Source organism: Fulmarus glacialis, unplaced genomic scaffold (assembly GCF_000690835.1).
Source record: "Fulmarus glacialis isolate BGI_N327 unplaced genomic scaffold, ASM69083v1 scaffold10931, whole genome shotgun sequence".
Taxonomy (NCBI): domain Eukaryota; kingdom Metazoa; phylum Chordata; class Aves; order Procellariiformes; family Procellariidae; genus Fulmarus; species Fulmarus glacialis.
The window spans coordinates 1,659-16,200 of NW_009192144.1; the positions used below are offsets into that span (position 1 = coordinate 1,659).

The 14,542-nt window shown below is 38.6% G+C and overlaps 1 protein-coding gene across 1 annotated transcript in view; it reads right to left on the reverse strand.

Annotated features, from left to right (window-relative positions):
- Window positions 1-741: 741 nt before the first annotated feature.
- LOC104083462 (E1A-binding protein p400-like) overlaps window positions 742-14,542 on the reverse strand; it is a 46,949-nt gene continuing 33,148 nt past the window's right edge. The window contains 19 exon segments of the mRNA XM_009586947.1: window positions 742-1,247; window positions 3,054-3,131; window positions 3,806-3,973; window positions 4,621-4,751; window positions 5,370-5,565; window positions 5,871-6,077; window positions 6,461-6,624; window positions 7,134-7,338; window positions 7,961-8,070; window positions 8,162-8,207; window positions 9,241-9,441; window positions 10,020-10,098; window positions 10,215-10,271; window positions 10,826-10,962; window positions 12,271-12,444; window positions 13,007-13,248; window positions 13,682-13,835; window positions 13,943-13,987; window positions 14,108-14,239. Coding sequence (XP_009585242.1) covers window positions 975-1,247; window positions 3,054-3,131; window positions 3,806-3,973; window positions 4,621-4,751; window positions 5,370-5,565; window positions 5,871-6,077; window positions 6,461-6,624; window positions 7,134-7,338; window positions 7,961-8,070; window positions 8,162-8,207; window positions 9,241-9,441; window positions 10,020-10,098; window positions 10,215-10,271; window positions 10,826-10,962; window positions 12,271-12,444; window positions 13,007-13,248; window positions 13,682-13,835; window positions 13,943-13,987; window positions 14,108-14,239 — 2,799 coding nt within the window. The 3' untranslated portion in view covers window positions 742-974.

Below are 14,542 nucleotides of genomic sequence, written 5' to 3' on the forward strand. Positions count from 1 at the left end.
CTTCCCCCAGTCCCCCACCCCCCTGAGCTGAAAGCTGAGTAGAAAGTACTGAACATTTAAACATGTTGCAAGAGCAGAATGAAACTGAGAGATTAAATTTTATCAGTTGGAGAGTTTCCTTGACAGAAGTCCCATGAGAAACAGCTATGGATCATCTGTTTAGCTGTATCCACCGAACAATTCTTTTACAAAAAAAAATGGGCTACACTTTAATACACATCTACTATCAACACAGTATTTACTCAGTTCATGCCTAAAATATCCATTATCTTAAAGTGAAATATGAGAATGAGGGCACAGGTTGGGTGATTCAGTAAACTGTACACAAAACTACTAACAAACATTTTAAAAGACTTACAAAAATGGAGAATGAAACTTTTTTTCCTTTTTAATTACATATACTTACAGGTTTTCACATTTATTGGCTAAACTTTGCAGGGAGCACTTCAAATATAAGTTAGATCTTCCAGAGGTATTTACCTCAAGCAAGAACAACACGCAGCTTTTATACAGATGGAAAATACTTTGCTATATTAGCCACACTTGGTTCTTTGAATGGCTTCACTGTGGATATCGAGCGCACATCCAAACTATAGCAAAGAACTGCATATTCCCATAAGCAGTTTATGGTATGCTAACATAGATGAATTTTACTGACATTTATGGCATATTACCATTTTACTTTTGTGAAGCTGGGCAGAATTTAAACATAAGTAATGTTTCCTTTATCTGGTTTGAATGAGCACAGAGAACACTGGCAGAATGCATCTTGTACAGATTTTGAGCGCTAAACAGTTGCTAATACACTGAAGTTACGTGAGAGTTTCCATGTTTAAATGTTCACCAGCAAAAAAGCTTCTGCTAAAAAAAAATAGAGGTTGTTTGTCTTCATTTGGATGTCTGGAGTAGCTTCTCACTTGGCTTAGCAAACAAGAAATGCTGTGTTTCCCTGTTATTGCATTTTAATCATTAGTTCAACTTGGTTTAGTAGGTGCCTTTAATCTGACAGTAGGCGTCCTCATTTGTACTTTTGCTTGCTGATTCTGGGCTTCAGATGTTGCTGGTGTCTGGGCTGGATTCTGTACACCTGGAGCCTGAATCTGGGGAGATGCTGTTGTCACGACTTGCTGTTGTATCAGTTTCTGCTGGACGACCTGAGCAGTAGCAGTTGTTGCAGGAATCACCTGAACCTGCTGTTGACCTGCTGTCGTCTGAGAAAGTGTCACAGTTTGGGGTTGAGCTTGTACCTAGGCATTAGGATGACAAGCCAATTACAAAAGAATAGTTTGGCACTAAACTGAGCATTCATTAAATTTCCACTCTACAGAAGGCATGTTACTTATATAGGCTTTTGTTCTCGACTGACAAGCATCTTGGGCAAAGTAGGAAGGCTGGGAAGGATTCTGGGAACATAGGCTCTGTGGTTTCAGTGAGAAACAACGTTCTGTCACATTTTCTAGAGCCTTATAAATCAGAACTAAGAGCCAAGATGCCTGGAACTCAAACCTCTGCAATGCAAATCAAAGGATATTCCCCCAGATCCTTTACAGAAAATAGATGGAAGGTAAAAAAAACCCCACTAGATAAACAGGAGAATTCCTATACTACAGAAGGGAAAAGAACAGAGGGATAATGGAGGATCAAAGAAGGGAAAATACCCACTCTGCACCCGTATTGTGACAATAAATACAGCCACTGAGGCTTCCTACCAATCTCTGACATTACCCTTTCAGACTACAGCTGCCAGTCTCTGTTGCCAATTTAGGGTAGAACAGTTTGACCTTCATCCAGATATCTAATTTTCATAGTTCTATCCAGAGCAAGGGAGGAAAAAATTCAACATCTCCTTGTTCAGAGGACAAGGTAATGAAAATGGAGCAGCTTCAGCTGCCTTTGTCAGATGCAGAAGCCAAATGAAGCTGCAAGAGCTTCTCCAGGGGAAAGTTAATTCTTGACCGATCCAAGAGGAATCCACTGCCAAGCACTACAAATGCAGGTAAAAAGAATGCCACATATACATCAAGACTGCAGTGTTAAAAATACTTAGTGTGGCCTCATCCTACTGCCACTGATGTCACTGGTGTGTGTGGGAGGGGAGTTGTTTATTTGTCTTTTTACCATGGACTTCAACAATCCCAGAGTCATGCCAACATTAATCACTTTTGAAAATCTAGCTTTTAATGACCCTTAAAAAATTATCTAGGAGCTCTTACTGACTACAGAGGATAACTCAAGTTGTGTTGACTGATGAGGTTTCTACTCCCTGCTGCCTACCTTGCTCTTGAAGAATTCATATCTGAGGTTGTTATCAAGTCAGCTTACACCACTTTATCATCGTTTTAAGACAAACAGTCACAGATTTTATTCTGCACTAAAACACTGCACTGTAAACTGTGACAGATTAAGAGCTGATTGGCTCAGATTTTTGTACACTGAAGGCAGTAACTTCATCCACTGTCCAAAGTTAAATCATTCTGCCAATCAACAGTGTAAGTTATGCTTGTTGCTAATAGTCTGAATGACACTGTTCTGAAGAGTGTAAATAAACTGCCTGGTAGTTAGGGGAGGGGAGACCAAACTGTTTGACCTTCTCTTGCCCTAGGCCCATCTGTTATCATACCCCATTTAGAACCAGATACCACACCATTCTGACTTTCACAAAGCACTTGGCACAGCTTTATGAACCAGAACAAAATGATGTATCCCAAATTTTGTAGATGGCGCTCATTAGTTCAATTTTTGCTATCTTGACTATACATCACAAGAACCAATTTTTAAAAGTTCTTTCAGCTCTAGAAAATATTTTTTAAAATCTGTTTTGCAGCTTATCTACAGTGATGAATAAACATTGCTCCATCTACCAAAGTTTTAGACCAGAGAATATACAGCAGCTGACTCATATTCACAATTCATTTTTATAGAAGAGAACTTGCTATATCCCTCAAAAATACTGCCTATGCCACACACAAGGTGAAAAATATACATATTCCAAATAAATGAGCTTTCAATAGGATCATGTTTCTAGTGCTATATCTGACAAGCGCAAAACCTACCTGTTGGGAAACTGAAACCATCTGTTGAATGTTGGCAACAGTAGCCTGTTGCTGGACCACTTGAGGAAGTTTTGCAACCTTCAGTGACATGAAATAAAGAAAGATTTGGACAAAATAAAAAATTGCTAATAGCAGCAACACACCACACCTATCAAAACTGCTACCTTTCTGAAGTCCTGTTCATGTTAAGTTGCAGCTTGGCATTGTCAGTGATGGGGAAGAGGAAAAGTCGTATTTTCAAATTTAACTGCAACATACTCGTTTCCTCCTAACTATATATAAAATTGAAGAAAGCACAGAAGTTCTAATGGGCCACATAATCTTAGATATACTTTTGAAAGAGTAAGGCTTGCAATTCCTAACCCTCTTCTTTTTCCTTGGTTAGACTGATCCAGTTATGCAGAAAAGACGACAACTGTCACCTACTCTTGGCTATCAGAGATTAGGCTGGGAGGCAGCAAGAGAAAACAGGAAGAACTCTGGCTGAATTTTCCTTAGTAAATACAGTATGGAATCCCTTGCTTAATAAAAGTGACAATGTATTTCTTTGAAAGACGAACGGTGAACTGATGGCTTAGTTCCTCTGACCTGCTACAAGGCCACATATTCAGCACCAATTAATTTTATTACGAAGTCAATTTAAACAAATCTGTGACTAGAATTAATATGAGTGGGTGCTAAAATGCTACATCACCTGCCATCTTTACAATTCTCCAGTCATCACAGAGTTTAAAGGTGTAAACCTGTGTTACCTGTACCTGAATCTGGGCCTGCACTTGCTGGGTTCCACCTGGTTTCTGGGTTTGGGAAATTGGAGTTGTTAAGAACTGCGTTTTAATGGCAGGCTGTGTCGTGTAAGTTACTTTCTGTTGCTGCGACGTCTGCTGTTGGGTTTGGACTGTAACCTGTTGAGCATTTATCTGCAGAAGAGAAAAAAGCATCAGTAACTACAAAATATATGGGTATTTTACAGAATAGGTATGTAGCAAACGATTAATTACATTTAATTATTGAAACAAAATACTCCCAGGAGTAGTAATAGCAAAATGAGCATTGGGAGAAAGCTTTCATGCACTTATACAAGTATTCCGAATCACTTAAAGTATTTACTGAAAAGGTTCTCTCTTGCACACATGCACACATACGCACACTTCATACGATAATGCACTTCCAAAAAGCCACATTGGTGGCTGATTGACAGCAAAGCTCGTAAGAACATGACATTTCAGGAAAAAGTATATTTTACACAAATTATATTATAAACAATGAAAATATTTGGGAATTTTCCACATTTGGTTGTATTAGAAGTGACTAAAGAGAATCTTAATCTTTGTTACTCAAAAAAGAAAACCCAGTTTGAGGCATGAGAAATCACACCAAACAACAGTCGTCTTGAAAAAATTATTAAGCACCTGACAAGGCACATGAGAAACCGTTCTCTCTAGATATACTTAAGATTCACCCCTAGAAATACAGACTGACTCTCTAGGAGTGCCCTCCTAATTCAGAGCTGAAGCTTTACAACCACAGAAGCATTACATAACTCAACGGCAGAGCAAACAAGTACCTTTTGCTGCACAGTAGCTTGACCCTGTGCAACCTGAGGCTGGATAGCTTTCTGTTGCTGTGCTGCTTGATGATGCTTGAGTTTTAGAAGCTGCTGGACATGCAGTGGCTGTGCAACTACCGTCTGGCCTCCTGAAAATTACAAAAATAATTATAACTGTAAGAGTCTTCATTTTATTGCTTTGTCCCAGTAATCACAGCTTGCAAACACAGATTGTGCTTTTTATAGACTCATACATCTGCATAGCTTTCAGCACTAATAACCCACTGATTTTAATGGGAATAAGACATATGATTTTGACAGTGGAGAAAAAAACATTCTGTTATCTAAGGGCATGAGTAAGCTAACTTTGTGTTCTAACAATCATCTTCCTACAAGAAAAATTCTCTCCACAGTACAGGAGACAGTTATGAAATACAAGTTTTCCTATTTCCGTTTTGCATTAAAAAAAAACCAATGAAATTACTGTGTCTTTAAAACTGTATCTGCTCACCTACTCTCATGCACAGATTTAAAAAAAAAAAAACCCAAACAACCACATCTGCCTAAAGAATCATGCTAACTTCTAGATTAAATGGAATAAGCTCAATTCTCTTACCTCATTTTAGAAACAAAACTGGAATGCAACCTCTATCACTTTAGTTTTTAAGAAGTGTGAGTGTCCCACAGAAGACATTATTTGAAACATCCTACCTTTAAAAAAGTGGGATTTAATATTTTATTATGTTTTAGCAAGTCTGTTGACATACCTGCTGCTTTCTGTGGCTGCCCAATGGCAACACTAATGCCTGCAACAGTAACGGGGAGTGTAGTGACTCCTGCAGATGACACAACAGCGGCTGGAACAGACACTACCGGAGGCTTTGCCAAAGCAACCTGTGCTGCTTGCGGAGTTTGGGCCTGGATCTGTCCTTGTGCTTGAAGCTGGGAAGCAGGAACACGAGTCTAAGCAGTAAGGAATGAAGATTATTGTACTGGCACAAAAAATATTCGCTGCATATAACAGGTCATTATAAAGTGTTAGTTGTAAATGTTTCTAAATATAATTGCTCCTGTACAGTAATACAATTCAGAGAAGGTATCAGTGGGTAAGTGCAATTTAAAGCTATTTACGTTACAGCTGTATCTTTTGTACTGCCTACGTAGTACAATGGGCACTTTTGTGCGTGAATGACCAGTATCCAGTTCATTTAAACTAGCAAAGAGAATAAGATGTTTAAGACTGCTTTGCAAAGTCAAAGACAACTTACAAGACGAGCAACTTGAAGGTTTGTCACAGTAGTGCCTGTGAGAACTGCGCCAGGACGAGGTGCTGTAACAGCAGCGAGTTGTTGAGTTTGCTGTTGCTGTTGCACTTGTACTTGTGCTGTTTGCTGTTGTGCCCCTTGCTGTGTCTGCTGCGCTGCCTGCTGCTGGGGAAGCTGCAGTTTCTGCTTCTGCAACTTGATCAGCTGCTCCTGCAAAAATCAAACGCAACATCATTTCCAATCTTTTACATGACTACAGGAATGAAATGGAGATGAATCTGGAGCTTTAAAGGAGAAACATTCTATGCCAGACTAGTTAAGATCGAAGAGCTAAGAATGCAACTCCTTTACGCAACGGGTTGCCAGTGAATAAGTAACTGTAAGTGCTTTACATCCTGACCTACTGCAATAGTGGTACTGTTTGAAATGGCTGTCAAGACTCACTGCCTTCGTGAAATTTTAGTAGGATCAAATTTAAGAAAGAGCTGCATTTCACTCTAGCCCAAGAAAACAGGATACAACACACACTGCTAGTGACGCTTACGGTAACAACGAGAGTAACATGTCATGTCACTTCAGAAGAATTTCCTCACCTGTGACAAGTTCCCTACAGTTTTTATTTGAGCTGGAGACTGGGCTTGTGCCTGAGCCTGAATCTGTGGGACCTGCACCTGAGCAGCCTGCTGCTGCTGTTGCCTCAGAAGCTGGAAGTGAGCAGGGGTGATTGTTTTGCCAGACAGCTGGACTGTTGGTGTAGCTGTGAATAAAGAAAAAACAAAATGCTCTGAAGAAAGATTTTCAACATTCAATTTAATTCATTGATTTCACCTGAAAAGCCAAGCTGTTAAATGCATATTTTTCTGCTCCAGCACAATTTGTGGACTAACTACAAATAACAACACATTAGCATAAACATGATGTAAAAGCTGAGTAAATAATAAAATATATGCTGCTTTCTTCACAATGGTTTTTAGTCGAGACAGTCAATTCTAATATTTTACTGGCAGATTATTAATAATCTTTTTTTAATTCTAACGCCTAGGGGCCAAGCAGCTCTCTACTGCAACACTTTATCCAGAAATACTGGAGAAAGATGTAATCTGAGCACCAACAATAAAGCAAGTTAAAAATCATAGCACTGTTTAATTGTGCTGCCAACAAATCCAGACTTTCAATATTGTGGGGCTATGGTGGTCAAGCAACCTACAGAAATTCTGGGGCCCTTAATGTACCCTCGGAAAAAATCCCTAAACACATGATTATTACCTGGTGTAACTTGAGTCACCAAAGATCTTGTCTGGGTCTGCACGGGTGTTAAGTTTGTAGTTACTACTGCTGATGCTGTCACTGATGTTACTGCGCGAACTCCCTGGGTAGATGCTATGGTCACCAGTTCTGTGGAAGCAGCAGGTGCTGCCGCAGTTCGCTGCTGGGTATGTACCACTTGTGCAGTTGCAGTGCCTCCCGAAGTCTGAAAAGGAACAAAGTCATTATTTCTCACAGTTTCCAAACCTCATATAAAGCTATGGAACCTTATGGAAATGGACTATACAATTTTAGAAACAAACATCAAAAAGCATTGCAAAAGCAAAGAAGGTCCAAATCTTTCTAACACATCTACCTGTTTGGATATATCTCATAATCAGCACCTAGTTAAATCTTTTTCAAACAGGCTGATGACCAAACCCTCAACTACATTAGAGAAATTTGATTTTACTACCTTTCAATTTTTTGCTTTATCTTCCATAGACTTAAACCATTAGAATAATAATAAAGATCACAATTAACAAAACACAAAACAGTTACAGGCTGGAGATAATAATGACATAATACATTGCCTATGACAGCACTTGTCTACGAACTATTTTTAACAGTAGTATCTATTAGGCACTTTTTTCTGATAAACTGTTCCAGTGTATTCTGATATTCTGGTAAAGGAGAGGGGTTTGATACAGAATCACGTGATGCACATGAAATTTGCAAGAAGCAGAGTTTCTGGTAACACGGAAAGCTAAAGAAGAAAACATATAACGCTGATGAAACATGCAACCAAGATCAGTCCAGGGACACAATTAGTGATGTGATCTACTCACAGCCAATGTTCCAGGTATAACAGGTGAAGCCAGACGTTTATTGATGGGCTGAAAGGTAGCAGCAGGGACTCCAGCAACGGTGTTCACTATGACATTTCCACTCACTGTAGCTGAAAGCAAGCCAGGATTAAATGTGAGATTCTAAGAATGAAAATCCGAATGTCCTATCATCTCCAATGCCTAATTATAAAGTCTTCTTACCAGTCTGTATACTTGTCCCCGTAACTGCTGTTTTGATTGTGCCCGCCTAGTTAGAAGACAATTGAGGTAACAGTTCAGAAACGCAATAAAAGAAAACTGAATACAGCTCTTAGACTACTATGCTGTTTAACACAATGCTGTACTCCAGAAGTGACGAAATAAGAAAAATGCAATAAAACGCACAGATACTTCTGCAGTTGTTCATTCATTTTACATATCAACCACAACTGATGTATATATTAGGATTCTGACACACTAACGAGCAATTGGAGACCAGCCAAATGTTTGGTAAATACTGGTCATTTGACATCCTTGTCAGCAGAACAGAGCAATATATTACTCTGGTGTGCCACAGACAACCACTTACACATGAACATCACTGAACAGTAGATACACAGCAATACTTATGGGTCAGAACCCGTCCTCTCTCTCTTTCCGTAAAAGCTGTAGTATTCTTGCCCTTCAACAGGCAAAATAAAATCACCACTGCCTGCATACATTAGTATGCAAACTGGATTGGCTCTAAAAACAAAAGCCCCAGACCTGTCATCAGACTCATTAAAACAGATTCTAGATTTAAGGAAGCCATGAAAACTATGCACAGATTTGCAACAAAACAACCATAGGTCCTGTAGGATGCCACATCCCACTCGCCTTGCAAAGTTTAATAAACCTTTGGTTTTTAAGCTACTTTAACAAAGTAGCTCTTACAGCTACATTCTCTTTATTGTCCAAGTTCTCTCTACAACACTGATCACTGACTGTATTTGCTCAGACTTTGATTAAATTAAATCAAAGTCTAAACTAAAAAAGGCAAAAAATCTTTGCAAAGAATATGGTGTTTTTTCACTTCAGTATGCCAAGACCTACTGCTATAATGGTACAAACACAGCCTTAATAAATGAACAGAAAAGAAGATACCAGCTTACTCAGGAAAAAAAAAGAAAGAAATAAGTATTTTTATCTCACTACACTGACCTAAAATTCTCTCTTTCCAGAGAAAATAAAACACGCAAATACAGTACACACAGAAGAACTGAAGTTACTACATCAGAGGCACCAAGCCCTCCCTTTCTTACCAATACTGCTGTGTTGGCCACAGTAGTTACTGCAGTCTGCACTACTGCCTGTGGCTGCTGAACTACCTGTGCCTGAGCCTGCGGCTGAGGTTGGGCTTGTGCTTGTTGTACAGTTGGTTGCTGAGCTTGCTGCTGGCCAGCTTGCTGCTGCTGAGGCTGCGGACCTGTCTGTTGCTGTGCCCTCTGCTGTTCAGCCAAAGCCTAGGAAATCAAAGTGTGAGCTTCATAGTCTTCAAAACAGTGCATGTAACAATCAGGATGTATTTTTTTAAAAACAAAACAACAAACAAAACCCCTTTAACTCTAAGCGTGTAGTATATATGTGTGTGCAGAGACAGCATACAAATCTGCCATCACTGTAACTCTCTGACTCCAAGTTACATGACCTAACTAGTTTCAAACTACATGGTTATATGGCTTAGAGCATAGCACAACAAGCTATTTACCATCAACAAGCAAGGACAAGTATCTCTTTCTGAATAATATAAGAAAGGAGGCTACAGAAAGGTCAAGAATAAAACAAGATTTTTGCATGTTTTTAGTATCTTTTCCAAAAAGATGCTTCTAAACAATGAGTATGAGTGTGACATACAGGCCCAAGGAAAGGTCCCACTTTGGACCTTGGATATCTAAACACTAGTTCATGAACAATTTGCAGCTGCCCATAACATCTACAGTACCGCCAAACTTCTCCCAGGAGGCAGCTTTTCTCATACTTCCTCTGTTGTCTAATTTGTTAATTACTGCAGTCATATGTATAGCTGAGACGGAGACCGTACCTTTTTCTCTTTTGCAATACGTTCTGCTCGGAGGGATGCAACTTGAATTGGAGGAAGTGGCTTATCATAGCTGATTCCACTAGAAACAATGATAAGACAAAGCACACAATTGTTAAATAACTGGAAGTTAAAAAAAGAAAAGAAAAAAAGCACTTTTATGCAATTCATAACTCCTTTAAGAGAGAGAGCGCCCACCTTTCTGCAAGCACTGACGCATGCTTTGGATTCTTCTGGAAAGGATTCATGCCAAGTCTGAAATTGAGCAGAACTGTATTACTGGAAACAGAAAAAACTTAAAAACAATATTTAATTTCACATGTTTTAGTGGATGACACAGCAGTTTTGGTGAAGTTTTCATGATATTCCCACCAGTACTGGAGCCTGCATACAGACAGACATTTTAAGAAAGACTCAGAGTAACTATTAAATGAATACACAAAAAGTTACTGCAGGAATATACATAGAAAACAAGGTACTACTAAACAGCATAGACATCAAAACGTTTACAGTTCAGGCAAATGGAAAGTGTAGTTTCTAAAGTAGATTAAAAAAACCTGAGTGCTCTTCTGCTCCGAATCACGCAAAAAAAATTCATGCAGTGAGTAAAAGGTAACCCATAGACATGAAATATGAAGATGTTCCAATGACCGAAAGCCAGGATGCAAAGAAAGAGATCAAGAACAGAAAAACAAAACAGCAGTTTGAAACAGAGTGTAAAATAAGTCTCAGTTGCAAGGGCAATTCAGAACTCAGTTTCCAGGAGATCTGTGGTGACAAGGAGATTGAATGATCCCAGTTAAACTTACAGAGGTTTGATAGGTGGGCTTCTTTTCCCTGCAATCATTTTCATCATCTCAAAATGATTAGTATAAAGTTGCGTGTGGGTGGCACCCTCATCTTGAGCATAGATCTGATTGGTACGAAGTGGGCGACTGTTTTTAGTCTAAAAAATGAAAACAAACCAACTTTCAATTGCGAACACACCCACATGGCATTTTGTCTATGTATAAACACATGGTGCGCTTGTAGATTATTTAAAAACGTACTCCAACATATCTATTACAGACTGGTTTCTGCCTCGTGTCACTGATAACTTACTGTTACACAAAACTCTATGGGAAATATATAAAGAAAGAGCAAAATAAGGAGCAGTTCTCACGGTCACACTGGCATCAGCACTTGGGGACATACAAAATGGCAAACTCTAATTTGAAAAAGAATCTTTGCTTTAGTTTAGATTTTGCAAGTTTAATTCAGTACCCAAACCAAGAGCCCATTAGTTTATAGTTATTCATAGCGCACACATAATATAATAAAACCATCACTGCACTGCTCTCCCAAAAAAGCTATGTTAACATCCAGCACACCATGCCATTCTAACATTTGGCTTCTCCTAAGTAGAAACTGCCAGTCAGGGACAAACCTGCTTATTAGTCAGAGAATGGGACTACAGCCAGAAGTTCTAGATTCTCTACCCAGTTCTGTCACTAAATTGCTGTATGGTTTGGAAGAAGTTGTTTATAATCATGGAATTTATTTTTGTTTCTGTAGCATACTATCATCCTCATTTACTAAAAGGCGCTTCAAGCATTAAATTCACTATATATTTGTAATCCACTTAGACCCTAGCATGAAGTACATTCTTACAGATCTTAAGTACCATCATAATAATCAGGATAAGTTACATGGTGGTTGTTAGGTGGAAAAATACCCACTACAGTTTAAGTGAAATCACAAACTCCTTGCATGACTTAAAATTTATCTAACAAATCCAAAAGCTGAAGTCTGGTGTCAATCCACTGTATCAACAAAGAAAGGAAAAATAAATTTGGAATTTTAATTGATGTTTCAGAACTCAAGTAACACTCAACATGGATCTCATATGAATTATCTGCCCACCTCCATTGCTGCTAAATACCACAGTGTCTAGATTTGATTTTGAAAGAATACCAATGCACACCTTATAAATACTTTTTGTCTTCTTTTTAGGATTAGCTTCGTACATTAGCTGTAAAATAAGAAGGAAAGTTAGATGATCTTTTGTGGAAGATTTTGTTCAGGTGCTTTTTCTTTTCAAAGAAATCACATAAAATAAGTGGAAATCCTGATGAGGATAATTTTATAAATCTTTTAAAAGTTATTTATTTACACTGTTGAAACATTTAACAAAAAACAAGTGTTTACGGAGATAAGGAAAAAAAACTCTACAAACTTAAGGTAAAAAAAGACGCATCATTCTATGTAAACTCACCTTTCCTTCTTCCCTTGGAATAATGACATTTTCATATCTGTTTCGGCATTGTTTTGGTGAGCGATAGACTCTGCTGCATGAGTTAACAACATCACTAACAAGGTCCCAATTGGGAGTGTGTGCTGGCGATACAACAGCAAGATTTAAAGGAAGCTCCAGCAGCTGCTTCACTGCCTACAATAGATAAAGGTACAAAAGCTTCAGATGACAAATCATTCCAATCTTCCAAACCTACCCTTACCTGCATGTGTCCACACACCATTACTACAATGATATAGATAGCTTAGGGCTCAGGCTATGGGTTCACCTACATTCACAGAGAATAAATAAGCATAAAATGCTATTATGCAGACTGATGTGCAAGAAAACACTTGGAGATTGGTATAAGAGGAACAGAGAGCTGCCATTCAAGTGCTGCTCTCTTCTCAAAGGTGGGGAGAACCTTAGGGGCATTACCCAATGTTCAGCCAGCACAACTAATATGGAACATAGTAGTAAGTGGTCTCTACAACAAAAATAGGACTTAATCATGCATTCTGTAGTTTAACCTTTCATTTATCCTTAGAGGAACACAAATGATAGCCAATCTGTTCTGAGTTATGTCAGCAAAATGCCAAACTAACCATTAAGAATTAGAAATAACCCTGAAGAGATAAAGTGCAGAAAGGGCCATTTCTGAAATTAGAAGCAAAAATACAATAAATAATAACAGCAGAAAGTGCAGGTATCATCTGACCTGCAGAAGTGCCCAGTCTTCACTGATCAACCACTCTGGATTATCCTGTCCAGCCTCAGCAGCTGGTTTGACAAGAGTCGGCAAAGGCTTTGCAAACTGCGTTTGTTGTTTCAACAAGATGTTTTTCTTTTGCTCTTTGCCCTCTCGGCGCATTTTCAACATTCCTGGAGTTGCTCGATCAAAAAGTGAACGAGGTGGAATAACTGTCTCTCCATGACGTTGCTTTTTCTTCCTACCTGCAGCTAAGACAAAAAAAAAAAAAAAGCATTCTTGGTAAACAGTTACTACCGTTCTTTGATTCTTCTCCTACTTATAGCCGCAAAATGCTTCTACATGTGTATTCCCCACTGCCTCTTAAAAGCGCATTGTCAGTAACTAAACAGAGCCTGGTATAAAGTAAGACCAGCCTTGTCCTAACTCACATAGTAGAATGACTGTTTTCTAAAGTTGTCCTTTTAAAAGGACACCTATATGTCGAAATAGAAAGACACACTGTAAGAACTGGGGCTTCCAGTGATTCTATTGCTTCAAGACCACGGTGAGACAAGAATTTTCATCTCTTCAAACCTGCAAATTTGATCTTTACTGGACCAGACATGTAGGAGGTATGAAAAATCCCCCCATTTTTTTAACTTTCAGCAATAAATCTCAGAACAGTTTTGAACAAACATTTACCAGATGGATCTGTTTTGTGTCGCTTACGTTCCTTCCTGACATACACTGGAGGCAACTTTGATTCTGGAATAGGGGTGGTATCATACATCAGGCACATAACAGAATCAATGTAGATATCATTGTCATCCTGAGGTGGAGTGGGAGGAGTCCAAAGCTGCACAGAACAAAATTTGTAGTTATTGCACTATTACCTCTCCACTGATCTTTATGTTTCAAAAAATAAAAAGCCTATTTAGGCTGCCTGGTGTTACTTTTACTTACTGGCATTATTTCGGTTTGTCCATCTGGACCTTCATAGACATATTCCTACACAGCAAAAAGAGAATACAGTTCAAATGATCCAACTGAACCCTGAAGGAAAAGGTATTCTCAGAATAACTGTTAAGAAATACACTATTAAGAAAAACAAGACTGATCAGGAATTACTTTATTGTATGCATCCTCCCGAGTGTACGTTAGAAGTTCCTCTTCATCCTCCCAAAGCATTTTTTGCTGTTTTTCCTTTAACTCCTTCATATGCTGAACTTCCCATGCTTTCTTTGCAGTTTTCAATTCCATCTAAATGAGATTCAGACTCCTTATAAGCTTTATGCAGTAACAGACACTGGATTAAAAGTTATCGGTTTGTATTTTTACAGACAAACTCCTTAAACTTTGACATTTTCAGACACAGAAATCTTATAACAATTTCTTAACAGATGCTTTCACGATCATTTAGAAGAGGTTTTTTGGTCTCTGTTGAGGGTCTTTAAACCCTCGAAAAAAAGGAAACTCAGAATTTCCATTAAACAATCAAGACAACCAGGACACAACCCCTTTACCCAAATAAGCAGGCTCATTGAAATTAATGAAATTTTTTCC